The sequence below is a fragment of the Meriones unguiculatus genome, chromosome 12 (genome assembly GCF_030254825.1).
Source record: "Meriones unguiculatus strain TT.TT164.6M chromosome 12, Bangor_MerUng_6.1, whole genome shotgun sequence".
NCBI classification, from domain to species: Eukaryota; Metazoa; Chordata; class Mammalia; order Rodentia; family Muridae; genus Meriones; species Meriones unguiculatus.
In genome coordinates this window covers 46,658,720-46,685,371 of record NC_083360.1, presented here as the reverse complement: position 1 = coordinate 46,685,371, position 26,652 = coordinate 46,658,720, and the positions used below count along the sequence as shown (strand labels likewise).

At 40.5% G+C, this 26,652-nt stretch overlaps 1 protein-coding gene across 3 annotated transcripts in view; it reads left to right on the top strand.

Annotated features, from left to right (window-relative positions):
- Meis1 (Meis homeobox 1) overlaps positions 1-26,652 on the top strand; it is a 140,751-nt gene that overhangs the window by 75,712 nt on the left and 38,387 nt on the right. For all 3 annotated transcript variants that reach the window (XM_060365707.1, XM_060365709.1, XM_060365708.1), the window contains one exon: positions 3,646-3,791. In XM_060365707.1, the coding sequence (XP_060221690.1) occupies positions 3,646-3,791 (146 nt within the window). The remainder of the gene's footprint in view (positions 1-3,645; positions 3,792-26,652) is intronic.

The following is a 26,652-nucleotide window of genomic DNA, read 5'->3' as shown; positions in this document are numbered from 1 at the left end:
TGCATTAGAATATTGCATAGGAGCAGCAACCTTCACGCAGGCAGCCATCGCTGTCTCTGCATAGCCAAAGGCCATTTTCAGGAGCCTCTGGCCCCACAGTCACTGGCCTACTAGTTAATTGCCACACGGACTTCATGACACATGGGCAGATAATATGACATTTTCGGTTTCTGTCACTAGCAAACGCCACAACGTTGCTTGCACTAGTTGCTAAGAAGCTGTCAGAAACCATTAGCAGTTGGCTAAAATCGCCCTGTGGCATTTCCTCATAGCATGAGCAAAACGAGCATAAATCACCCACTGGAGCCCACTGCTACCCTAATGAGGCTGTAAGCTTGTTTATGGAGTAGCATCATTTTTATGATTATTTCCACCTTTTCAGTTTGCCTTCATTTGGCGGCAAGAGAAGTCAGCACCAGGAATGAAGTCACTGCTGACATTTTACAAATGGGCTTCAGAGCCTCTGCCTGCTGCCGTGTGGTCGGCCATGGTTCTCCAAGTTTGTGTAGTGATCTTAAAAATAAAAAAAGGAAATAAATCCTCCCGAGACCACATCGAGGTGACTGTATCAAATTGCGGAGTGAATTGAAATGCTAAAGGTACAATTGACCATTTAGACTCTCCTCTGAGGTCGAGACGGTGTGAGATCAATTTTCAATTTTAGAAAGTGGAAGAGGTTAAACAATTTATTAAAATCTATGAAAGTGTTTGCTTTCAGAATACTCTGTTTTATTATGCTCTCCTCAGCCCCCATCTTCTCCATTTCCCTAACCGTGTTGGGAAGGGGCAAGGTTTATTGTTTTAGGCTTTCTGAACATGCACCAGTATTTACACTGGATTGAAAGCATTTGCTTCCAATGAAAATCTTGTCTTAGATTACAACCCAGCAGTGTAATTTCCCTCCCAGATGGGAGTAAAGTAGCTGTATTTGCCTAAAAACAGTAGGAAGAACAAACTGTGCATTAAGCCAGGGCTGTTTTTGGCTTGAGCTAATGATGTAACAGAAACCTTTTATTCAAGAGAGGTCACTGCCAGGGACTGGAGGGGTGATCTGGCTCCTGCTGAAAGGCTTCTCCATTGTATCTACATAAGTCTTCACTTAAAAAATTCTGTTCTTAATGCTTCTGCTTTCATAAAGCAGAAATAAACAGGAAAGGTTCTGGGGAGTGTTACACGTGGAATGCAGAAAGCCTCCCTCTCCTAATGGAGTATATAATTCAGGTGCCCTCAAGGCGCGCTTTCAGGAATTCTTTTGCCTGAGGTAATGGGAAGCTAAGGCTGCTTTAAGGCCTTGATTATCTATTAATGCACAAAGCTGAAAAAAGTCATCTCCACTGGATTATGGTAGATATTTCCATAAATTATCAATGAATTCTCTTCTAGGCAGGCACTAGACATTGCTTGCTAAATTAATCTGAAGGGGTTTGAGATGGATAAAAAGGCTATTTTTGTGAAGGTGGAAACCTATCATGGAGAGGTGGGGAAAACAGTATTGTTAGGTTAGAAGCTTTTCATTTTTAATCACTGATCGGGTCATATGTTTCTTTTCCTCGGCCACCCTCTGCCTATCGAAAGGTGGGTTAGCTATTGCAAATTTAAATGCCAAGGAGTTGTTTTCTTTTCTCATGTTTCTTTAATGAATTGTTGTTTTATGTGGTGAATTGCTTCTCTGTAGTGGAAGCTTCTTTAAATGGTGGACTTTCAAAGAATTTATTAGGCAAACCCAAGGGGATTTCTCATAAAACACTTGGTTATGCAAATAAAGAGTGAGCAGCACTGACTTAGGTGTGTGGGTGTCTGGCCCACCAGGGACCCCAACATTAGTGTGTTCAGCCAAGTGACCTTGAAGATCAGAACTTTCTTCATTAGTTGATGGCTTTGAAGTTGGGGGTCTTCATGATCCTTTCTAAGGCAAGCCTGGTCTATGAGCCTGGAAAACTTTCACAAATTACGTAGATGTTAAATGCACTAAGATTATGGATGTTTTATAGAAGTTTATATTACAAGAAACTCCGCCAACACTCAAGGTGTGCTGTCACCCTACTAACAGTCAAAATGTTGGAACCCATCTGCTCCTGACTAGATGGAGTTTATCCCAGGATACATCAAGACAATTGAAAACCACTGGGGTCACTTTTCATATGTTCCAAGGGTGAGGAGTGGGTTTCCTAAGAGACCAGTTAAGAAAAACAAAAGGTTTGAAGTATAAGGAGGTGAGTGAATGAGTGAAATCAAACTAGAGCTTCCTGTTTCACTGAGGCCTAGAACAATGGAGGAGGTGAAGCCATGTAAGAAAATCTGATGTGAGTTCCAATAGGTAGTCATGAGGCAGGTTGTATTACCGAAGTTCTCTGGATACTAGGTTCCAGATGATGTACTTAATGGATCGAGTGTGCCCTGGGGTGTAGTTGTTACTACATTTCTAAGTCTGGCTCTGTAGCTCTTCTTCCTAGGCCCAGATCAGTCAGTCCATCCCCAAATCATACAAGCAGGGCAGAGGGCCTCAGGTGGCTCCCTGGTGAGATGTGTCAGAGCACAGCTGCTTATCAGTGTAGCAAGTTTAGTCCACTGTTATTTGTCCTTTGACTTTGGTATGAAGATCAAATATACGAATTTCTAATTTAGATCTTGTGACTTATTTTAGTGCCTGTGATTATGTGGGTAACATTTTTTTTCTCATCTCCTCAAATATAGCATCATTAAAGGAGTGCTGTATTGTCATTTTGTTGAGTCACAGAGCTGAAATATTTCATAAAATAAACAATTCAAGTGTTTATAACAAAAATCAGTAGAAAAATCAGACCATTTGAGAATAGGTTACCAGGTGATATCTCAGTGTGCAATACTTGAAGGAGAAGTTTTAGAAACTGCCCAGATTATTAGTGCGATGCAGTTCTAGCATTGCTTTGTTTTCCTTCAATAGTAATTACTTTCTAATTAAAAAAAAATATGTCAGGGGTTTTCCCTCACTGAATTTGATGTTCTTGCTACACTAAGAAAATTTATATCTCTCCTTGGAAGCATTCCATGACAAATTGCTTATGTGATGGATTGCCAGCATTTCCCCCTCCTACTCCTACTCCAGCCAGTCTGAAGATAGATCACCTGTGGCAGCAGTTGCTGTATTAAATACATCTTCTTACCAGTTGACGTCAGTGGCTTTATACGGAATTCAAACACCCAGGCAGAGACCCCCACTAACAGTTCCAGCACACTGAACTCCACAGTAGAGGTCATACATACATACATACATACATATATGTATGTATGTATGTATGTATGTATTATATATATGTATGTATTACAATATATACATATATATGTATGTATGTATTACAATAATATGTGTATATATTATTCCATGAAATAATTACCATGGCAACAAAGCCACTCAAGAGATGGATATTTCCCTCTATTCCTTTTGCCTTTAGCACTGATCTTTGGAAGATATTTTTTTTTATAGGCTTGATTACTTTTGAGCTGAGACTGTGTTCTTTCTCATTGTCTTGGAATGAAATAAAAGTACCAAAGAAACTACTGATCGTTTAACTGCTCTTTTGGTTTTTGTTTGTATCCAAAGGCATTCTATTTGAATAAAGTATGTTAAGGTAGCATCAGTCAAAATTTGATTCACTATGTTTGCAGGTGATGGCTTGGACAACAGTGTAGCTTCCCCCAGCACAGGTGACGATGATGACCCTGATAAGGACAAAAAGCGTCACAAAAAGCGGGGCATCTTTCCCAAAGTAGCCACCAATATCATGAGGGCGTGGCTGTTCCAGCATCTAACAGTAAGTGGATTCTAAATGACATATGTAAACTAAATATGGACAATGAACCAGTTTTGATAGAAAAAAAAATGATCCCTCTGCACTTCATCCATCACTGTGTTGCCAGTTTTTAACAAAGGGTTAGCACTTATTACCTGGACTCCTATTCTAAATTGGGAGCGTCCTTTGAAGCTCGCTGTTTTAATTTTGTTAATCTTTATAAGGTATAAGGCTTGGGAATCTGTGTGCATTTGCGGTTTTATGTATGCATGTTAATGAAATTGCTTCTCAAAGTGACTCTGAAGTACTTGGAACTAGTTGCTAAGTTTTCTAAAAAGAAAGTAAAACCCACCCCACTTGGAGTGGGCGCTTCAGTGGACCTTTATGGTAAATGGTCCCCAAAACCGTCAGCTATATTTTGATGGGAAGATGGTCACGTAATTTGCTTTACAGTGGTTTGAATGGACCCTTCCGCTACAGCAGTGCAGTGAGTCAGAGCCCCCAGCGAAAGTTGTCCCTGCATTTAGAGCTGTAAAGGAAAACAGCAATATACAGGCAGCTCTTCCTGTACACCCCCCTGGGACTTTTCCAGCCGAGGAGCAGTTTATATTGCTTGTGCGAGTACTGCTCTTTTCACTGCAGGAATCTGGAGATGTGAGAAGCTGGAGACTCAGGGCTTTATGCCAACAGGAGATTTGTTTGGTTTGGTTATTGTTCTGAATTAATTTCATGCTCAAAATATTTATAATCACAATATTTTGGTGGATATTTTATAAGTGTATGTAGATTTAATGACATTTAAAAGAGAGGCCAAAATGAAAATTCATGGATAAAATAATATTTTTTTTAAAAAATCAGTAAAATTGTTGACCAGGGCATTTTCATTATTATAGATATAGGTTAAAATCAAGTTACACAGATGAATGGAGATTACAAATTTGTGACTTTGGCTTCTATAGACTCTCTATTTTAAACTTAGATTGCTTTTCTTAAAGGCTTTCCCCTAAACACGAAATCCCAGAGCCTGGTGACTTTCACTCCCTTGCCCACTTTTCAAGCCACCTTCCTTATGAGTTGTTCTGGGAGCATGTTCTAAAGGCAGATATAATTAGTGGCATAAAAAGGCAACATTGATTCTGCTGCTCTATTAACACTCAAGGATGTAAATTAATCCATATTCTTCAGCCCTGATGAATGGAATCAAAACTGAGAGCAGTAGCAAAAATTACAAAGAGTAGTTGTTTTCGTTTCCCCATGGTGATTCAAAGCACAGACAAAACCAGTGGTTCACAGTCTTTCTAATGCTGCAACCCTTTAATATCTTTTCTCATGTTGTGGTGACCCCTGCCCCCCAAGCCATAAAGTTATTTCTGTTGCTACTTCATAACTGTGACTTTGCTAGTGTTAAGAATCATAATGTATGTATATGATGTGCAGGATATCTGACATACAGCCCCTGTGAAAAGGTTGTTTGACCCGCAAAGGCATTGTGACCCACAGGTTGAGAACTGTTCATCTAGACAGTGTTGCACATTTCTGAGTAAAGCTCATGAGATGGTTCTGGAAGCTACTTGTTTTAGACACTGTGATTTTGATAACATGTTTGATTTCCTTAAAATCTGACCCTGACTTCATTGCTTATCGAAATTTGTTGTATGTAGGTAAATGTTTTGCGGCCTGCCTTGTGCACCTTTCCAACTGATGATTATTAACTAGAGAAGGGAGGAGTGTGGCAACCAGGGCGTATGATGAGAGCATCCATTAGAGAAGGGGTAACAGTCGGTCACGGTGCTCACACAGTATGCCACGAGGTCACTCTGAGAGCCAACCAGCTATCTGTTCTGCAGTAAGAGTGAAATCAGCATGGCCCCGAACCTCCCAGACCACTGCTATTTCCTATCTTAACGGAAAAAAAGAAGTAGCTAGCCGCAGCTCCTTTCTCAGCCTGGAAAGGAGCGTGGGGTGACTCGGCACGGAGATGTCCCTGAATATAACATAATCGGGTATTGGTTCAGGCAGAGTCAGGAGAGATAGGAGCAATCTCTTTCACTCATGTGCCAGTTTTCCCAGGTTGTACCCAGGTTGTACTGTCTAAAAGGAATAAAAACCAAACAGACAGCAAATCCTTTCTTATGGCATGATTTTTACCTAGACCTCAAGGCTTGTGAGAACTCTGTGTTACTGAGACAATTGTAAGGGAAATTACCCAGGAGCTGTGTGATTTCTGGAGGCCTGGCTGGTTGCCCCTTCATTGGCCTGAGCCACTGCCCTGGAAGGGAAGTCCTCCCTCCAGGATTCTTTGTCTTTCTATGAATGACTATGGAAGCTGCCTGGCAGGTTCTGTTGGGGACTTCCATACCCTGACCCAGCGCAGTACCTTCTGCTTATATAGAACTATTGGTAATGATTTCCAACAATCCAATTGCTCTGATGTCATTATCTGAAAGTAAAGCTAAAAGCACTCTTTTCCTTCCCCTAATGAGCAACTTCTTCACCCCACCATGGAATTGAAAGAAGTGGGTTTCCATTTTCAAGGAATCCCCAGTCCTCTCCCCACCCCTGCCCCTTTTCTATCCTTACAAAGGGAAGGTCAGGGACACTTAGGCAGACTTACAGTCAGGAGCTGGTTCCAATAAATTCTGAGGAAAGCCAGTAGATTTGAAAGAGTATTGCTGAGTGCCCTACCTGTTAATACGGATCCTCTGCCAGCATTACTTCCAGGCCTAGTAGCTCTCTGGAGACACTCAGTCTTCCTTAGGGAAACTGTAAATGATTGCAATAATTCTATGTGATTAATGTCATTTATCTGGAAACTCCATTCTGAAATCTTGCTCCAGATAAAAGAACAGTTAAAACCCTGAAACTACATGATGCTTAAAAAAAACAAAAACAAAAACAATAAACATTTATTAGTAAACTGTGAAGGAGTTTTTCTTAAATACCAAAAGGTATGATCTAAAACCTGGAACACCTTGTGGAAAGTAAGTTGATAAGAGTTTTTGTTTGTTTGTTTGTTTGTTTTTTCCTCCTTTTAAAAATAAATGGACGTATCCTTCTATTAAGTTTAGTCAGTTGAAAAGTTGAAAAGGCTGACAAGCATTTGTGTGTCCAAGGTGTAGAAAAGGCTTTGCTGGTGGCTGCAGAAAAGGAACCTGCCTTGCTATTCAGTTATGCACAGGTAGATTTAGTCAGCACCCCTCTTTAATAGTTCAGGGAACTAAAGGTGGGTTCTTGGGATCACGGTCCCTAGCCACCTAACCTGTGCTTACTCAGGTATAATAGAAACAATAAGAGCAGAAGAAGCAAGTCTGAAACTCTGGTGATTGTGGAGCAGATCGACCCCCCCTCCCAGTTTTGACTTTCTGAACATTTGTCAGTGCTGATAAGCAGGGAAAGTCTCTTAAAAGAAATGATTCCCTGCAAGAGGAAAGGATGACTGGCATGATTTAGGTACTTAATAAGAGAGAAGCGGAAAGGAAACAGAAACATTTATTCATGGATATGCTCGCATTTGCCTGAAGACAAACCATTGCACACAGTTGGAAACTACTTAATATCTTCATGAGTCATAATCAGTTCAGGACTTACGGCAGGTCAAGATATTCTTCTTCTCCTGGGGAATTACCCCCACAGTAAACAGCCTACTGTGCCTTTGGACTTCCGCTGTATGTGTTTCACATTCTACATCCTTTACTTTATTGTGTTATAAAGATATGTTTCAGAGGCTCCCTGGAATGAACAAAAGTACTAAATACAATGTTTCAGGTAAAAACCAAGGGTCTTTTGCTTCCTCTTTTACCTCCCTACTTATCATATTGCCTTTAAAAATATAATCTAGTTAGGAAAGTGGTTAATGAGAGTTTTATTTAGAATGTTCAGCGAGTGTCTTTTCCTGCTTGGAGCTTCTGTGTGTTCCAGGAATCCTGAAAGTTGGGAAGAGTGGAGGTGTTTGTGATACAGACTCAGTTGAAGAAAGCATTCAAAGGTCAACACTTGACTTTAGCTGGCAACTAGTCTTCCTGACTCCTAGTTTCTGCACTGCTATGAGGATCCCCTCAGTTTAAGCCTTACAAATGTTGTTTCTGAGTCAAATCTATGTGTGTTTGTTTCCTTCATTTCTTTATTTTTTTGTGTGACTGTCCAGCCTGAAAATATTTTCATGTGTGTGTGGCCAAATTCATGCTGCAATATCTGATTTGTAAGACTTTCCTCTCATGTGAATACAGTTAGTATGAGGGCTTGTAGAATCTTCCAGATTGAGAATGGTGTTTCCATAGAAACACTATTAGATGAAAAGTGCCCTGCGGGTCTGCCACTCTAAGCATGGAGCAAATGGAATTGGACTGGGAATTGATTGCTCTAGAAGAGACAGATGTTGTCCGTTGGTTCTGATCTTGGTAACAAGATCCATTGGAGGATCTTGGTGTCATAGCCTTGCTGAAAGAATCACTCTCTAAACATTGCAATTAATTATTGCATTTTGAAATTTCTAATTGATGTCCCAGTGGCTTATTATGTTGACCATGGTAAGAAAGGGTTCAGAAGGTAGGTCAGTATCCACACAGGGAGCTATCGATGACTTTTCTTTTCTCCTCATGGTTCTAGTTATTAACACTGAATATTCTAAGCCTGCCTTACTTACTGTGATTTACTATGAAAGAAGTAGGGCAATTTTTAGAAGGCAGAGAGGCAGGTCATCTGTATTTGTGAAAGCTGGTTTGGGATGTCAATCAGGGTGATACAAAGTTCCTGCAGCACGGTGATCTGTCTAAACCAACCCCAGACCACTTTTATTTGCAGGTACCTGGCCAAGGGAAGTAGATTATAGTTATAGCAGTTAAGTTGCATGCCTGTGTGTGTATGTGTTTGTGTGTACCTGTTTGTCTATCTGTATATGTGTGGTGCTGAAAACCAAATCTTGTGCTAAGTCAGCCCCTCTGCTACTGAGCCATACCTGTAACTCAGAATTTTGATTTTTCTTTTTATAACTTCCAGTGATCCTCCTACCTCAGCTTCCCAAATGCTGGGATGACAGGTATGAGTCCTCATGTACTTGCTGCAGATATTAAATCTTTATACTTTAAGCACTACAAGTGGGAGAATGAGAGGCTTTTTCTTTCAGATGTCTGTGGACCACATTTTAAACAAAATCTTTTCTACAGAGGAGGGTACTTTTGTGGTCATTCTTTTTCCCCTTGAATTTACCCTTCCTCTGACCAGAGTTGGATTCCACTGGCAGTAACTCAGCCAGCAAGGCTCATTCTGAACCTTTGGAGATGGCTACTGCTTTAAAGGCAGCTCTGATTACATAAGAGCCCTGACTGCTTCTCATCCAAGTGGGAATCGTCTGTCTCAGGAGGAATATGGAATGTATTATTTAATTATTGGAGGGATGGCAATGGCCCTAATTATTCTGTGATAGGCATCGTAGCAACACTGTTCAGTCATGAAGATGGAATGGGGAGGGGCAGGCTAACAGATTCTGGGGCAACTGCCTTCTTTTTCTTAGGTAGTTTTTTGAAATCCTAATGGATGGGTGATGAATTTTCTTAGGTCAGGTAAACTGAAAAGGCTACAGCTGGAGTTCTTCACCCAGAAGAAATGGAGTTAATACTAATGATCATTGTGAATTAGAAGATCAAAGGGGAAGCGTAGTCCCGTCTTCAAGTTCTTGCCCCAGAGGCCATTAGTGACCTGGCAGAGCTTTCTCCCAGGCTTTCCCCACCTCTTCCCATTGCCTGTTCTTTCTTGCCCTCTCCTAGCCATGCACCTTTGACCTGGGGTAATTACGGTCTGTTGATGAGGAGACAGAAAAGGGGAAACAATCAAAAGTGAAAACAAAAGTCCAACTTCACACAGGTACACAGGACTCACAAATAGGAGGGTATTCCACACTCATTTCCAGCTGTGAGTGGGATATTTGTCATCAAATGGTTCATTGATGTCACCGAGGGCTGATGCCTTCTTTGTGGGATCTAGCTAGAAATAGTTCTGAAATCTCCCTTTGTTTCCAAAGCTAAAAAAAAAGAAATACATGAAATTTGCTTTCTTGGCAGACACTGTTTCATCCTGATTCTAGGAATCAAACCCAGGGCCTTCATATGCCAGGAAAAGCACTCCACCACTGAGCCACACACCCAACCCCTCTGATGTACTCGTAATTGGGCTAATTAGATAAAGATTTACTCTAAATCAAAAGTGTCCACGTGAGCTCGTATTATTAGGCTGCTTGTGGCTATGCACATGACTGAACTCTAGCCATCATTCAGACTTCAAAGTCCACGTCAGCATGGCTGCCTTTTAGTCCAATTAATGGCAATATGTTTTCTAAGATAAAATATCAAACATATTAAATGTATATACATGCACCCACTCCTCCTCACTTTATCTTTTAGATTAAAATTGGGGTGTTACATGTCCAGGTATGAATTCCCTCCAAACTGACTCAACCCGGTGTTTAGGAATTCTGTTTTCTACACAGCTCACTTACTACTTTCTCAGGGCCTCAGAGTACTAGAAGCCAGCAATGTTAGCAGAACCTATCTTTAATCTTAGGACTTCAGTGTTCCAGAAGCAGGTGCAGAGGCAGAGGCACTGAATGCTTGAGGGCAGCCTGGCTTCCCAGAGAATGTGGGCCATCCTCGGCTACATAGGGAGACCCTGTCTTAAAAAAAAATCTGACCAACAAAACCGAAAATACAGGATTCCTGAAGGTATTTTGCACCCTAAAGAATGGAGGTTTAACTAAGGGAAGTATGTGTTGGTTTTGTTTTAGGAAAGTAAATTTTTTTATGCTTTGCTTTAGATTGGTTTGCTTGGTTCTTTGGAGAGAAGTAAAACTATATGTCATGGAATTAGAATGTTGCTTTTGACATAATTGGAAACATCATCTTTGTACCTCAGTCTTTGTAATTAAAGTGTGGCTGTGACTGTACGTGTTTATTTTTAGAATATGGTTGAATGTGCATTTTTCTGCAGGACAAAATTTGAAACCTTTGCCATCTCTACTAGTCAGAATGAGGAAAAGTGACCCATTTTGCTTCTTTGAGTCTCCAAAATAGACATTATTATTATTATTATTATTATTATTATTATTATTATTATTTACTTGGTATCCCGTTTCCCTCTTCTCCTCCAAATCCCACCCTCCCTCCCTCTTCCCCCTCTTCTCCTTCTTCTCCCTCTATGCCGCATCCCTAGATCACTGATAGGGGCGGTCCTACTCTCTCTGACCCTAGCCTGTCAGGTCTCATCAGGACTGTCTGAATCCTCCTTCTTTGTGGCCTAGCACAGCTACACCCTTCAGGTGCAGAGAACCTGCCACTGAGTTCATGCCAGAGACAGCCCCTGCTCCCCTTACTAGGGAAACCCACTTGGAGACTGAGTCTATGGGCTACATCTGAATAGGGGTTTTAGGTCCTCTCCATGCATTTTCCTTGGTTGGGGTATTAGGGAAGATGCTCAGTCCTCATTTAGAAGGGCAAATGTGATAGACATCGAAAGCAGGAGAAGACAGGGAACAGGACAAGAGCATACCATAGAGGCCATCTGAAAGATTCTACTGATCAAGGTATTAAAGCAGAGGCTGAGACTCATAGCCTCATTGGGTGGAGTGCATGAAATTTTATGAAAGAAGGGGGAGATAGAAAGACATGGAAGGGACAAGAGCTCCAAAAGGAGACCAACAGAGACAAACAAACAAACAAACAAAACAAAAACAAAAACAAAAAACTGGCCCTTGTGGGCCCTGCAGAGACTAATACCCCAACCAAGGAACATGCATGGAGAGGACCAAAATTAACATGTTGTCAGTTTTGGTTTTTTTGGGGTTTTTTTTTTGTTTGTTTGTTTTTTTATTTCTGTTTATGTCAGCCTGTTCATATCTATTGTTGTGAATCCACAACCCAAAAGAAAATTGGAGAGGAAAAGGTTTATTCTAACAACAGCTCTTCACAGAGGGAAGTTAGGGTAGGAAGCTAGAAGCAGGAACTAAAGAGAAGGGCTTGGAGGAGTGGTGCTTACTGACTTGTTCCCAAGCTTCTGCTTAATTATCTTTCTAATACAGCTCAGGCCTATCTGCATAATCTTGATACCACCCACATGGGGCTTGGCCTTCCTACATTAATTAGCTATGAAGAAAATATCCACAGACATGTCCACAGGTCAATGCTATGGGAATTTCTTCAGTTGAAATTCTCTCTTCCCAAGAATATGGAGTTGACATCTGATATTAGCCTCATATAGCCCATGCTGGCAGCCAAACAAATGGTGGAGACCATGTTATTAAGGCTTATTTCTTGGGTCACAAGCCCTCTTGATCATGATCCAAGCTTTCTTGAGTTATACTGAGTGACTTGAGGTTTACAAAATTTATTTTACTGATGCTCCAATTTAGTAATGATAACTATTGTTTAGTTTTCCCCCAGAATGATTGCTGGTGACAACAGGCATCTCTGAGTACAGAGGCTCAGGTCTGGCCTCATCTAAGGGTGTTAAGGATACTGTAGAGCTAGAGATGGTGACTCATGACTGTAATCTCAATAGTTGAAGGGTTAGTCAGGGTCAGGAGGATAGATAATTTGACAGTAGCCTGAATGAACTGAACAAGTAGACCAGCTCTCAAAAAATAAGTTGCTGGGGAAGGATCTCAGTGTAAAGAATTTGCTGAGCACAGACAAGGGCCTAGGTTAAATCCTTAACTTTCCAAAAACACAAAACCAAAAGTCAAAACAACAACAACACCCCTCCCCCATTCTTTAACTCCTCCCCAAAGCACAAATCAACACCAACAAAACAGGGACAGAATTCTGGAGAACTCAGGGTCGTTTGGACTCTCTCTTGTAGGCCTCTAGGAGAGCCTCTGGGAGGTGAAGGAGTTACGCCATGAAGCCTTCTGACATTGCAAAGCCCCTTCATTACTTGCTGTCTATAGACAGCTAAACACCTTCACTTGGCAATTACTGCCCAGTGGCCATGGCATCAGGATAAAATGTATTATCTAAAGACAGACCTTTAATAAGTGGATATGCATAAATGTTAACACTCTAAGTTAGTTGACAGTTAAATGAGATACAAAGGGCCTGCTTTTATATAAATTGAAATATCATCAAAGAGAGAGTTTGGGGAACTACTTCAATGTGATGTCTCGGCATTATCTTTTCAGAAAGAAGGAGCGAGGCAATGTATCCCATCCTAACCCTTGATGGAATCTGATGTTTGGGTCTTGGAATCTTAGTGCTCAGCTGTTATTTTAATATTGCTGGAGTTCCTGAACCAAGAGTTTCCATTGTCCTAGAACAAAAATGACCCTGAGAATTTGGTGTCTTAGGAAGTTCAGGAGAATTCTGAAGTCCAGGAAGGTCATCTGTTCACATAAAAACTCATTCTAAGAAAATCACAAAAATCCTTTCCAGGTTAGCTTACAAAAGTTTAGGAATAATTCTTACATTCCAAATGTTACAGGGAAAGAACTACACACAAATGACTTCTCTTTAAAAAAAAAAAAGAAAGAAAGAAAGAAAATTGTCCCTTCTCTTCATGGTGTTGCTTTATTGATTATTTTGGCATTGGATCATTTTGTCCTTTAAGCAGCTGAAAAAAAGAATTGATCAATGGTTTGAATGAATGCTAATACATGTCTCTGCGGGGATTTATAATGGAAAAGTCTTCCATGTGCACTGGACATGGAGACAGAGCTGTGAGCTGGGCAGGATGATTTTTCTCAGGCCAGAGCCTGAGCACTCAGTAAGCTTGGACCAGGGTCTTCTGACTTGAATTTCTATGTATTTCCACCAAGTTGCCTCTAAAGCACAAGCCAAATGAAACTGCACTGTTGCACAACCCATATCCCTTATCTAGCTAATTAGTATATTTTTATGTTAAAAAAAAATGTGAGTCAAGGAATTTGGCACAAGATTTCCTAAGTGTAGTGTGATGGCTTCTGATGACAATGGGTCAAGGATAGTCCTTTCTTTCCTTGATTGTTTCCCACATATATTTACCCCGACCAAGAGACAAGGCTACAGCTACTGATAGTTTATGACAATCTTCATAATTTATGTCTGTTAGAATTTCAGATTTTAAACACAGTTTAGCTGCCCATCTTTCCTTTTAGAGATATGTAAATTTCTATCCATGTCTGAGGGTGGTTTTAGGGCAAAGAATTATCCCTCATGCAAATCCTTACTAACCCTCTAACACAGAATTTAGCTCCTTGAAGACTTTTGTTTTGGTTTGGTTTTGGCTTGACACACGGTCTGGACGCCAAAGAGCTATGCCTTTAATTTGCTTTATGGAGATAGAAGGAACTGCGCATGCAGCCCCAGTCTTGATTACACCTGAACCTACAACCCAACTGTCGTTTCTCAGCAAAGAAGGCTGCTAAACCCAAGAGAATTAAGCTGCTGCTCTGGGGTATGACACTGAGGGCTGATCATTTTAAAGCTAGTAATAACCAGAATCCGAAAATTCTTATGAATAAAATGTAATTTTAGTAATGTTTCCATAAACAGTGGTAATGGTGGCATTTTAGTCAGCAGTGACATTAGTCACATTGAAATTGCACCGCATTGGCTTTTAAATTACTCCACCTGTCTGTATGAATAGAATGTTCAGTGTAAAAGCAGAAAGACAGCTGCTGTTAATGTCTGCTTCTCCCTGTGCAGATAATGCTGGCAAATCTACATGCATAAAGGACTGGTTTGTGATGGAAAATGGTACCTGACCCCGCTGGCTCTTGAGTCACAAAGCAATACCTTTAATTACCAGTGGCTGTGTTTAGTTGTTGATATAAAAATGTCAGCTTCCAGGAGGGTAACCTCAGGTTCACTCCTTCTAGTAATGTCACTGGCTGTACACTCTCTCCTTCCACCCACATCTGTCCTGTGATGAAGAAGCATTTATCTTGATGTATTTCAGAAACATGTGCAGCATTAATGCTTAAAAGAGAAACACCTAATACTGGGGGAACTTGATTGATGAACTTTGTTTTTGAGGATTTCTAAAGATTAGTGGAATTTGGAATTGTCTTTCTAGCCAGGATAGAAATGGGGCATGCCATTTATACCTTCAAAAGACTTAGAGTCATTCATCTACTACAAATGTGCTTTCTCCTGTGACAACCAGGGGCAGGCATTTCACATAGCAGAAAGGATAATGAATAGAGGGGCTGGAGAATATCATATGTTTTTGCTAGGTATCCATGTTTCTGCTTATAAATGATAGAGTTTAGTTTCTGGAGAAGCCCATTTTTTTTTCTCGGCCTTTTGGTGAATTGGAGCAGCTTCATTGAAATAAGACTGGCCCAGTCCAGTGGATCCTTGCATTTGAGATGCCAGCCATATATTTGGTGAAATGGTAAATAGGAGCTATACATGTCTGGCTCATTTGCAAGCGTTCTTTTCACCTTCTTTCATACAACTGGTGTTTCCGTGTTTAATTTAACAAGGAATGAGTAGTAAATGGAAGCTGCTGCCCGAGATCCCACTGTGAGCGTGTTTTGCACTTGGCTCCCTAGTGACAAGGCAATTTGTGAAATTATGTGATGGGGTAATTAGATGAAACCAGGGCTCCTGATTGTTGCCATGCGTGTGTAGAGAGAGTTTGTTAAGAAGAGGGAGGGGGAGCAAAAAATAGATTATTACCCTGGCAAGTTGGCTCAAAGCTTCTTCATTTATTTGTAAACAGAATATTTAGTGACCGCATAGGAAGTAGCTGTAATCACCAGCTCATAAAGAAACCACAGCAGAGCCCTTGCAGCTTTGCAGAGTGCTCATGTAAAATTTAAGCTGGGAGGCAGAATCCCTGTTAATGTAATTAGGATCTAATTTACCACCCTTTGCACACAGATGTAATAATGTCTAGATATTTATTCTATCTTTAAGCACGTTACATATACCTCAGTGCAGCCGTTACTGAACAGAAACAGGTGTGCACACTTTCCTAATTCATTTTTACACTGTAAACACATAGCAATTGAAGGGAAATATTTACCAAAAATGAGGGGAAGGAATGTCTGCAAATGAGGCAGTAATGGACAGTTGCCCTTTATGTACTGATGGATTTCTCAATGGTTAAGTAAATTAAAGCAAATGCTAGAAAAATCAATAGGCCAGCATAGTCTTGGTTTTGCCTCATAGACTTCAGGACAGAATGACAGATGTGGTATCTATGACCCATTTAAGTATTAATGCTTGAAAAAATTGCTTCTGCATGCAAAGCTGTAAGCTTAGAAACATTCTGTTATATTAAATTACAGACAATAATATTTTTAAGTGTATGTGGAATTTATATGTTTCAGTTAGGTTACTCTACGTGTTATAGTTATACTGGAAGATTGGTTGCTCAGTTGTTGAAGCAGCTCCATAAATCAGACATGAATATTCCTGCATGGAAATGTCTTCACAGGCTGCAGTTGAAAGGTGTAAATGCTGTATTTTGGGCTGAAGTGTACAGTAAACTGAGTATACTAACACTCTACATGAAGACAAAATTAAACTTAATTAAGGTGTACATGCTCAGAGCTTTTGAAAAAGAGACTGAAAAACAACCTTCAAATACGGCATAATTCAATTAACTTCTGGGCTACAAATGGTATCTTTTGTATTTGAACTAACACAGGTAACGTGTTACATACATTGGCTGTCACAGGGTGTGGAATATTAAAATTAGTCTGAAGATAAGAATCAGCTTCTAGAAATATACAGACAGGCCTATTGGCTATAACACGGAACTATTCACTTTCCTAGCCATTTTTAAGTTTAGAAAAATTAATAATGCCAGGTACAGTGGCACACACCTTTAATCCCAGCACTCAAGAGGCTGAGACAGGCAGATCTCTGTTAGTTTAAGGCCAGCCTTGTCTCCCTAGACAGTTCTAAGACAGTGTGTGAGAGCCTGTCTAAGAAAGAAAAATTACCCACCTTCAGGATAATTTGTATCATGTCATAATATTAGTTTGTTGACTCCTTGGAGTAGAAAGACAAAACGAGAGGCAGACTCACATAGACTTGATGGTCAGAGAGGAAAGCTGATTTTCAGGACCAAACTCAGATGTTGTGTTGACATCATCATCTACGGTTGCTTGCCATGTCCTGTTTACCTTCTTGTGCTGTCTGCACTTTGGTGGTTGATGGCCTCTCTTCTTTACTCAGGATAGGCAGACATGGTCCAGCCTTCCCCTCAGAATTAACCATCATATGTAAAAGTGACCCTGTGTTAAATAAAAAGGTGATGCAATGGACAGAAACAGAATGACTGTTGAAATTCTTAATAGAAGACACTGTCATGATCTTTTATATTCATACACATGGCATTTATGATTGCAGTATCCCCTTGTATTTGTATCATGAGGCTTACATTGAATACATTCAGAAACTCATGGAAGTGCAAAGAATATGCTTAAAAATTAAAGGCTGCCTTCTAAAACATCAGAAAAGAGAGATTATGGCTAACTTGAAGATTCTTTGCCTAGTTTTATAGAAACGATCCTTAAAATTTTAATAGACATTCAAATTATCTGGGGATTTTTTTTTAAATGTAGACTCTGATTCAAGGACAGGGATTTTTAGCAAGGTTCCAGTGATTCTGTTGGCCCACTGATTGTACCCTACTTAGCAAAATTCTGAGGAACACATGCCAAAAGACAAATTTTAAATAGAAAGGTGATTTTTTTTCATAGTTCCCTAACCCTGATTTTAAAATGCAATTAGTTATTTTTATTGTATCAGTCAGACCAAAGTCTTTTGTGTCTCCTTTGCAAGCCTCAATTATTTTTTTAGTGGATAACTGTTTCCTTTTGGGTATCAAATAGTTTTCACTGAGTGTGTCAAATACATTAAAAGCATGTGACTGGCCAAGGTCACAGGAAAAATGAAAATCATCTCTTCTAGCTTGCTGACAGTGTACTTGGACATTCTGGGCAGGTGGAAAGGTTGTAATGAAGCCCTAGTTAGAGATGAGGGTCTACGTCATCCCATCCTGCCTTGGTGTTCTGGGGATGGTCTAGAGCTGGAAGTTAGGTGTAGAATGAGGGAAGAGTGTGCGAGGTTCTGGACATCCCCAAAGTCCTGCTTCGGCCCTGGAGACCAATGGCTTTTGTCAGTTAGTGACCAGGACATTAGCAACTACTGAGACAGTAACATGTTTTGGGGGAGAATTGAATATTTTATATTTTACTTGGTCCTGGGTGTGCTTCTTCTGACTTACACACCGTTACTCACAAATTTGCACCATCCTGGAAAGTGAGTTGTTTTAAAAAATGAACATCTGAAAAGTAAATTCACCCTCATTTGGCTAAGACTGAAGGAATTATGATAAGTAGCAAGTACCCATTAATCACAGTGGAGCAGGTAAATTTTCACTCATTAAGTTTCACATACTGGATGTAGTTTCTTGAAATTAGGTCATTTATTTTGGTCTAAGGCATTGAGGATCAAAGGTCACATGGAATCCAAAAGCCATTAGTCAGGGTTCTTTTCTGGACCCTTTAGATGTCATTGTATGAGTCACCCATGGCAGCCTGGGCCTGGCCTGCTGTCATGGACCTGGCAGGGTGCCTACTTTATTTCCAGTTTGCATAGGTAAAAAGCCAAGCAGCTACTCTCAGAATCACTATAAAAATAAGCTTACATAAAATCTCCATTTGAAATACAGTATGCCTGTGCCCCTGCAAGCTTTTTCTCAGGGCAGCATGGGATGTAAACATTGACATCAGGGAGAGAGACATGCATTTGATAGCACTGCAAATTATCTTTTGTTTTGGTGCAAGCATTTATATACTCCAGCATGGACTCAGTGGAGAACAGACCTTCATAAAGAATTGTAATGATTAGCCACACATTTTAATTTATTAATAAAAAAGAGAAATCAAGGCATCAACTTTACTGTCGTGTGTGTGTGTGTGTGTGTGTGTGTGTGTGTACCTGTGTGTGTGTGTGTGTTTCTAGCTATTACCTCTTGCTAAGACTGAGACCACTAGCAGTAATGAGTTATGAGTTTCAGAAATACTGGGCAAGTGATTTTGTCCAGTCAATTCATGTACTTTCCCCACTGAGCCCTGTGAGGATCAGGCACACACCCTGAAGTGAAAACGCCATCAATTTCCAGGATGACAAGCACCCGGTACTTACTCTCTGAAAGTTATTCGTATTTGACTGGGAACTATGAGCACTCAGCAACATTCATCACTTGAGTGTTCAAAAGAGACTGAGTAAATGTTGTGCTGAATTTCTAAGGAAAATAAAGGTCAAGCACTCATGCATGAAGTGACATGTATTTGAATTTTTAAAAATCAGGCTATGAGCAAGTATCCCATTTGATCTGAAAAAAAAAAGGTTATTATGAAATCATTAATTTGCACGTGATCCTACAATGAATAATTGTATCCCCATTTTACAGATGAATGAAAGGGGGCAGAAAAGGTTAGAGATATAATAGAGATTTCTGTATACAATGAAGCAAGGGCCATAACTTCCAACCTCCTGGAGCTCTCTACTTCCATGCCCTGACATTTAAAATTATGACCTGTTTTTGTTCTTGAAATTGCCTTGCATACACATTTGATGGATGAAAATGGAGACAGACATCCATATGACCTCATTGGGGCACTGCCACAGTCACTCATGCATGAACACTATGGCTAGATGGTCAACCAGAACGGGGTCCTTCCATGTAGAACTTACATTATCCCTAGATACTTCTAGTTTTGATGCAAGAATTTCAGGTGTGTGTGTGTGTGTGTGTGTGTGTGTGCAAATTATGGGTTTGTGTTGGTGGTAAGATGAAGGCTGGGCCCTTCTCCAGGAATGCCATGTTCTAGTTTGGTTTGGTGAGAAGAATCCCCACCCCCCTTATCCTACCATCCAGCAGCTAAAACACTTGAAAGCACCATACCGTAAATTGTGATTAAATTTAACCATGAAATTATAGTGTAAATAGAGCCATTAAAATTTCTCTGTAGGTTCAAATGCTTGTTGAGGGCCCATGGGAAGCCCCGTGCATCGGGGGCTTCCTAAGGTATTTGAGAAGTGAATGAATCTAATCCTGGAGTTTGTAGAAAGAGCAGGAGTGAGGAGAATTTAGGATGAAGGGTGGGCTCCTGAGAGTTGAGAGAAATAGAGAAATGGGTGGGTGGAAATGAGTTAGCAGTAAAGCAGGTACGCCCTGGCGGGAGCGCTCGTTTCTGATCTCCACTGAAGGTGGAGATGCGTATGGCGCCATGGAACTAGGGAAAGCTGACAGAGAAGATAGAGAATGGATCATGGGGCGATTCCTGCTTTCAAAGGCTCTGTGGAGTGGAAAAAGAAGCAGAAGCAGGCAAAGAATCTGTAATTGGGGTGTGGCTGTCAAAGGTGGAGAAGTGAGTGACCCCTGGACTGATTTCCGGGGTCCTTTCCAGCACCAATTCTTTAATAATCCAAGGAAAGAAGAATGACACAAGGCAAGAGTCAAAGACTCGTTTCGGTTCCTCCCATTAATCTGCTCTGGATCCAGCCTAGATCCACCTTTCCCCACTGCTGCTCAGTTGATGGAGTCATCATGGGATTCAGGAATTATCCTTGCATTTTCCATTTATCTTCCCTCAGGTGATTTCTGATTTTTCCTTCTAAAAGCACCCCCCTCCTCTCATCAGCATTAGGCCTATGTCAAGCTTCTGAGCTTTCTCTCGATGTTCAGCTGCCCCATTTCTAATTATTGACCCTTCGTTTACCTTTAAAGAAATTTTTGTGAAGTAAAACTTGTCCAAATCTTCCTCCACTTAAATTTTTGTACTGTTTCCCTATTGCCCTTCAGATACAAGCTGAACTTTCTGGGCAAACCGTTTGAGAGTCGTCACCCGTCTCTTGCCCTTTCCATCCATGGTCCCACATCCTGTGAAGCCAGGCCGGAGTCTTGTACTTTCCCACAGGTGCTGCACGGTCCTGTCCACTGCACACCTTACATGACTGCTTTCTTGCCTGCTGTGTGTCACCTCCCAGGTCCCTTCACCACTTGACACTTTTTTTTTTCCCACATCCTTTCCATCTTATCTCAGCTGTCACTGACTGGGGAAGTCCTTCCTACTTCTCCACAGAAGGGAGGAAATCTCCTGCCTTGTGACTGTCCACAGGGTCCTTATCTTTGTTGGTGAGCTGCCTCCCTCTCCAGAAGTTAAGATCTAATCTTCCATCTTTGTGTCTTCAGAGCCAAAGCATAGGCGATTAGTTTTTTTTTGTTTGTTTGTTTGTTTTTGTTTTTTCCACCAAATAAATGGATAAAATTTTAGAACAATATCAACCACACTCCAAGGTTTTAGGAAGCTGAAGAATTGAAAACCACCCAAATATAGGGGTTAAAATGCCATAAATGACCATTGAGGGAGCTGTTTTGGATGTCTGGAGGTCACACTGTTTCAGGATGATACCTCCTTGAGGCAGTCAGAAGCAGCTGGATTTTGGATGCAGTTTGGCCAAGAACTCCAAGCAATGATAACAAACCAGGTTTTATTTATTTGGCCTTTGTTTTGAAACATGGACTAGCTTTATAGCCCAGACTGATAGCCTTGTCCAGGATAGCTCATATCTTCCTGCCTCAGCTACTAAACTCTGGGATTATAAGCATGTGAATGGAATCAGATTTGCTGTTTTCATGAGACTGTTTGTCAATGTATAGTCTAATCTGGCAAAAAGAAGAGTCTTTGATGATAAACGAGGGAAAAGCTAATAGGGTGAAGACCACTGGGAAGCTGGGGTGAGGGACACAAACATAGAATTGCATTTCAGAAGGAAAAACTAACAATAGGTAGGAAATGAGAAGGTGGGGGTGGGGGGACTTTTGAGGAATGGAGAAGGGCTCTGTTCCCCTCCTGGAACTTTTAGCAAAGCAGAGGAAAATGGAGCCGTGAGTGTCTGGGAGACAGGACTGGAGCTGGAGGAAAAGAAAGACACAGGAGGTGGCAATTTATTCATTCCTATTCTTCACTTTATTTTTACAAGAATCTGGAAGAGGAAGCCTCTATTTTATCTTTAGATTGAATTGATTATTTTAAAATCCTGTAGAATTAGTCATTAATTCAGAATTGTGGTTACCCCCAAGAGGATAGTTCAAGCATAAGAAGCCCCACGAATCTGAGAAATGTTCCCTATCTTGTTCTCGGTAGTATTTTTCTAAAGCTTAGCAAGCCCTGTACTTAATATTAGTGTAGTTTGTGAATTTCCAGTCTTTGTTATCCTTTAATTTTTTAAATGCTCTCATATTAAGAAAGAATCCAATGCAGTATTTTAAATAAAACATATCTTATAGTTATTTTTCAGAGAAACTAAAACAAATTGAATACAAAATAAAATATGTATAAGCTTGGTTTTCCAGAAAAAAATAAAAAAAGAAAGAAAGTCACAGGAGAACATCATTGGGAACGTTGTGGGCAGAACAAAGAAAAAGAAAATGGAGGAAAAGATAAAAGTACTTTCCCAGTGCAGTTGAAAACAGTGAAGTAGCATGAGCTACCTTTCCCCCTACCCCCACGACACAGGATTCCTAACAGGCAGGACCTATCATCACCCTCTTCACAGGTTAAAATGATGCTGAAATAGTGAATTTTTACTGAAGACTTTTCCACAGGAAAAATAATTGCTTTGCTGCTGGTGTTTTTGTTTGTTTGTTTGTTTGTTTGTTGCTCTTTTGTGTTCCTTAAAAATTACTACCATGGAGAAAATCCCTTAAGCTGAGTTTTGAGCTTCCACTATTATATGTAGGCTGATGAACTTGAGACTGCATTAGAGGTTCTATCTCACATTGGTAGGAAGTCACCATGGAATTATTAATTACTGTACACCATCTCCTTGTGTTGGTCCTACAAGAAGTTTGTTCACTTGTTACTGAGAACCTTTGTAGGTTCAGTAAAAACCACACAGATGCAGCCATCTGTCCAGATATTTTTCCCATCATTCAGATGTTTTTTTTCCTCACCACAATGTCTGAAAGAAGAGGTGGGTTTTAATTTTAAGGAGAACAAACAACAGTTAGACAATATCCAAGTTACTGCACATGCTGTGATGTACATAATCCCAAGTATGTTTCTGAACTCGTGCCTCTGCCTGGAGCTTAGTGTGAGCACTGAGTAAGAAGGATTTTGGACTTGGACAGTTCCTGTTTACATTTACAAGGTGAGACTGAATTGGTCTTGACATTCCTCCAAAAGAGTCTACCATTGTCATCTTGGCCTGATAGTCCATGACATATACCTGGCTTCATGAAATAATAAGACACCTTGCATATAATGATCCCATTCATTGCCATCTCTAAAGGATAGTTGGCTCCATGTGATTGTGGCATCATGGGATGATGCATTTGCCATCTCTCTAAATAGATAAGACTCTGACATACAGGCTCACCAAAGCAAGATGAATGAATGAATGGCCTGGTTGTCCAAACATCTATCAGAAAGGGAATTTAAACAGTGGTTTGCTAGACAGTTCTCCACAGCAGTGCCATGGCAGTGCTGGAAAGCAAGGCGTCCATAGCTCATTTACTGGGTGTTTCTGCCCTTGTCTTTGAGCTTAACACAATGCCATGCCCAGAGTCACACAAAGCATAAAAATGACTGTCATTTCTAGGACACATAATTGAACATTAATACTCAGTGACACTGTCGAAAAAGTGATATGTCAACCTGACAGGGCCTGTGTGCTTACATCTGCTGATTGGCTCAGGACACAGGCCCTTGTGCCAGGATCAGACCCCAGGCCCAACTGCAGAAGGACCAGGATGACACAGCCATTGATCAGGAGCAGCCATCTTCAGCAGAGATGGTATCTGTAAAATTCACTCTGCATGGCCACACAGGTTGGCTTTTGGTAAAAATAAAACAAAAAAGAGCATTTCAGTCTTTTGCTATTTTTTCACTAGAATGTTCAGTGGCTGACATGTTCTTTCTATCCCTTCCTTCCTTCCTTCCTTCCTTCCTTCCTTCCTTCCTTCCTTCCTTCCTTCCTTCCTTCCTTCCTTCCTTTCTTTTTTTTCTTTCTTCTCCTCCTCCTCCTTCTAACTCTATATTCTGAGTAAATGGGGCATCATGGATGAAAGAGAGGTTCTGAGGTGGTGTGTCCTTTGTTCCTATGGAAATTCATTTTGATGAATTTCTGATTTTCTGATTCACCATAGAGAGGTGGCATAGTGAAGAAATCAAGCAGGAATTAAACTGAAGTTACTAACTGTGATTCACTTTTTCAATTCTCAACAGAGTATTAAACGCTGTAGGCAGAGTACTGAACAAAGGGAAAACAAATCTATGCAATTATTTCCTTATCCTTGAGATCTTATCTTTAGTGAGCTAAGCCTGCTGCTCCAGCATTTCCAGGTAACACATCACCATCACCGTCAATCCACTGTGAGAAAAGACAACTGGAGCCATTGTTGGGGCCCTTGGATATTCACTCGTAGTTGTGTCTTCTTAAAACGGGTGAATTCGCTGGTGGTAGTTACTCAGTGTGGACTTGGGCTGCATAAAATGTCTAAAATAGGGCTCCTGGGAGCATCCATTATCACATACTGGTTAACAGCACAGATTTATTTATTTATTTTTTTAAATTCCAGTTGCACTGTAGCCATGGTGGGAAAAAAAAGCTTTCATCTGTAAAGTCCACTTCTCTTTGTTATTAAAAAAATGAAACCATTAAACAAAATATATGCATGTGGTAGTTTAGCTCAGCATTGGCATCATCACAACAATAGGATTTCCTATATTTTAGAATAAAGACTCTTTGAGGAGTTTTGATATGAGATTGAGATTCAGAATTAAAGTATGCTAGAGGTTTTGTGATAATAATATGCATTTTTCTCAAATCCCTCTCCCTCTCTCTCTCTCCTTCTCTCTCTCTCTCTCTCTCTCTCTGTGTGTGTGTGTGTGTGTGTGTGTGTGAAAGAGAGTGTGTGTGTTCAACTATTTGGATTCAGTTTTCTCCTTTCACCATGTGTATGGGAGATTAAATTCTCGTCACCAGGCTTGGCAGCAGGCACCTTTACCTTCTGAGCCCTCTCACTGGCTCTCTTTGATTTTCTTTTTTTATATATTTATCTGACCTGCTTTAAAACAACAACATCATCAACATCCAAAATTTTTGCTTAAAAGAACTGAAAAGAAAACAAACAACAGCTCAACAACTAGCCATCCAAATGTGCTAGTTATAACTATTGATGAGCTCACATTATAAATTTACTGGGATTAAAATAATTTCAAACCCTTCATTTCTAAAGGTGTGTTTTTTAATTGTGATGGAGGTTACTTGGCATTAAAAGATGAGTTCTCATTGGAGCCTGGGCCAAAGGATTTTCTGTTCCCATTTTTCCAGAGTATATATTTCTGTCAAATATGGCATTTATCCTTTGCCAAGGAAGGAGGTAGTTAAATGTACACTTATGACTTCTAGCCACCAAAAGACAAAGGCTTCCAGTCTCCAAGTCTAGGGAGCCAGAACAGCCTTCCCACGTTGAATGGTCCTGAGTAATGACTAGCACTTCCCCGGAGACCTGATGGTACCGGATGGTGATGGTGCACTTACAGGCATGTATGTGTGACTCCTGAAGGGCACTGGAGCATCCTGCCTCATCTGTCTGATCCCTAGCCACATCTATTACCTCATCTCTTACACAATGTTGGCTTTTCAGGATTTTCTCTTTTGCACTATTTTTTTAAAAGAATACATTAATTATTTAATTATTCCTGTGCAACTCAAATGCATTCAAGAGGAGTCTGAGGTGAGTCTAAAGTGCTGAATAGAGAATGCACTGGTTTTCCTTCCTGCACAATCAGCAGTCCTTTGTAGAAATGTAAATACTTTGCATAGGGTTTCTGTTTCTGTTTTGTTTTGTTTTTGGCTGTTTTGAGACAGGCTCTCACTATGTAGATCTGCTTGTCCTCTCCCTCCCAAATGCTAGTATGTGCCCCTATGAGATTCCTATACAAACCATTGCATGATGGTAATGGCAAGTCCTGAAGACAGACAGACCTTTCTTTTTATGGGCCTGTGTTAGCATGCTAACAGCCTGACCTCAGAGTCTACCCTGGCTAGCGTCTAGAAGTTGAGTTTGTCCAGGTAGAGAGAATTATTAAAAATACTAAAACCCAACAGCCTTTACAATAACTAGTCAGATCCTTTATCAAATCAGGAACTATATTTAATGAATTTTTTGTAGATTAGCCTTAATTGATTGCCATAAGGTTTGTTTTTCTTGTAGATGAGGAAGTGAGGCTTGGAGAACTAAAATAATTTCATTGATATCATATACTCCATACCAGGGACTGGAGAGATGGTTCAGCAGTTAAGAGCCCCTGTTGCTCTTGCAAAAGACCAGGGTTTGATTCCCAGCACTCACATGATGGTTCATAACCATCTGTAACTTCAGTTCCTGGGGATCCGATGCCCTGTTCTGACCTCTGTAGGCACCAAGCATGCATGCAGCACACACACATACATGAGGGCAAAACCACTCTCACACAGAATAAGCATGAACAAATGTTTTAAAGGCCTTTTAAAAAGACCGTATGGCTAACATGAGTCCTGAAACCTCAGCTGTCTGATGTGATACACCTAATTGAAGCTCTTGAAATCAAGTCTCTTAAGTATTGTTCTTTTGATTTACCATCAGTAAGTGTGTAACCACATCACTGAAGCCTCCTGGACATAATGACTACTCTCTTGCCTCTACACCCAGGCCTGAACCCTCTCCAAAAGTGACTAAGGAAGAGGGGAAATTAGCCCTTCTGGATATGTAATTAGCAACTCGTACCACTGAGATAGCAGAGAAAGATGCATTAAACAAATCAAGGCTGTGTCTAGTTTCTTCAAAGAGGAGCGCAAAGCAGCCATCAGGTGAGGATACTGATTTCTCTGGTTCAAGGCAAATG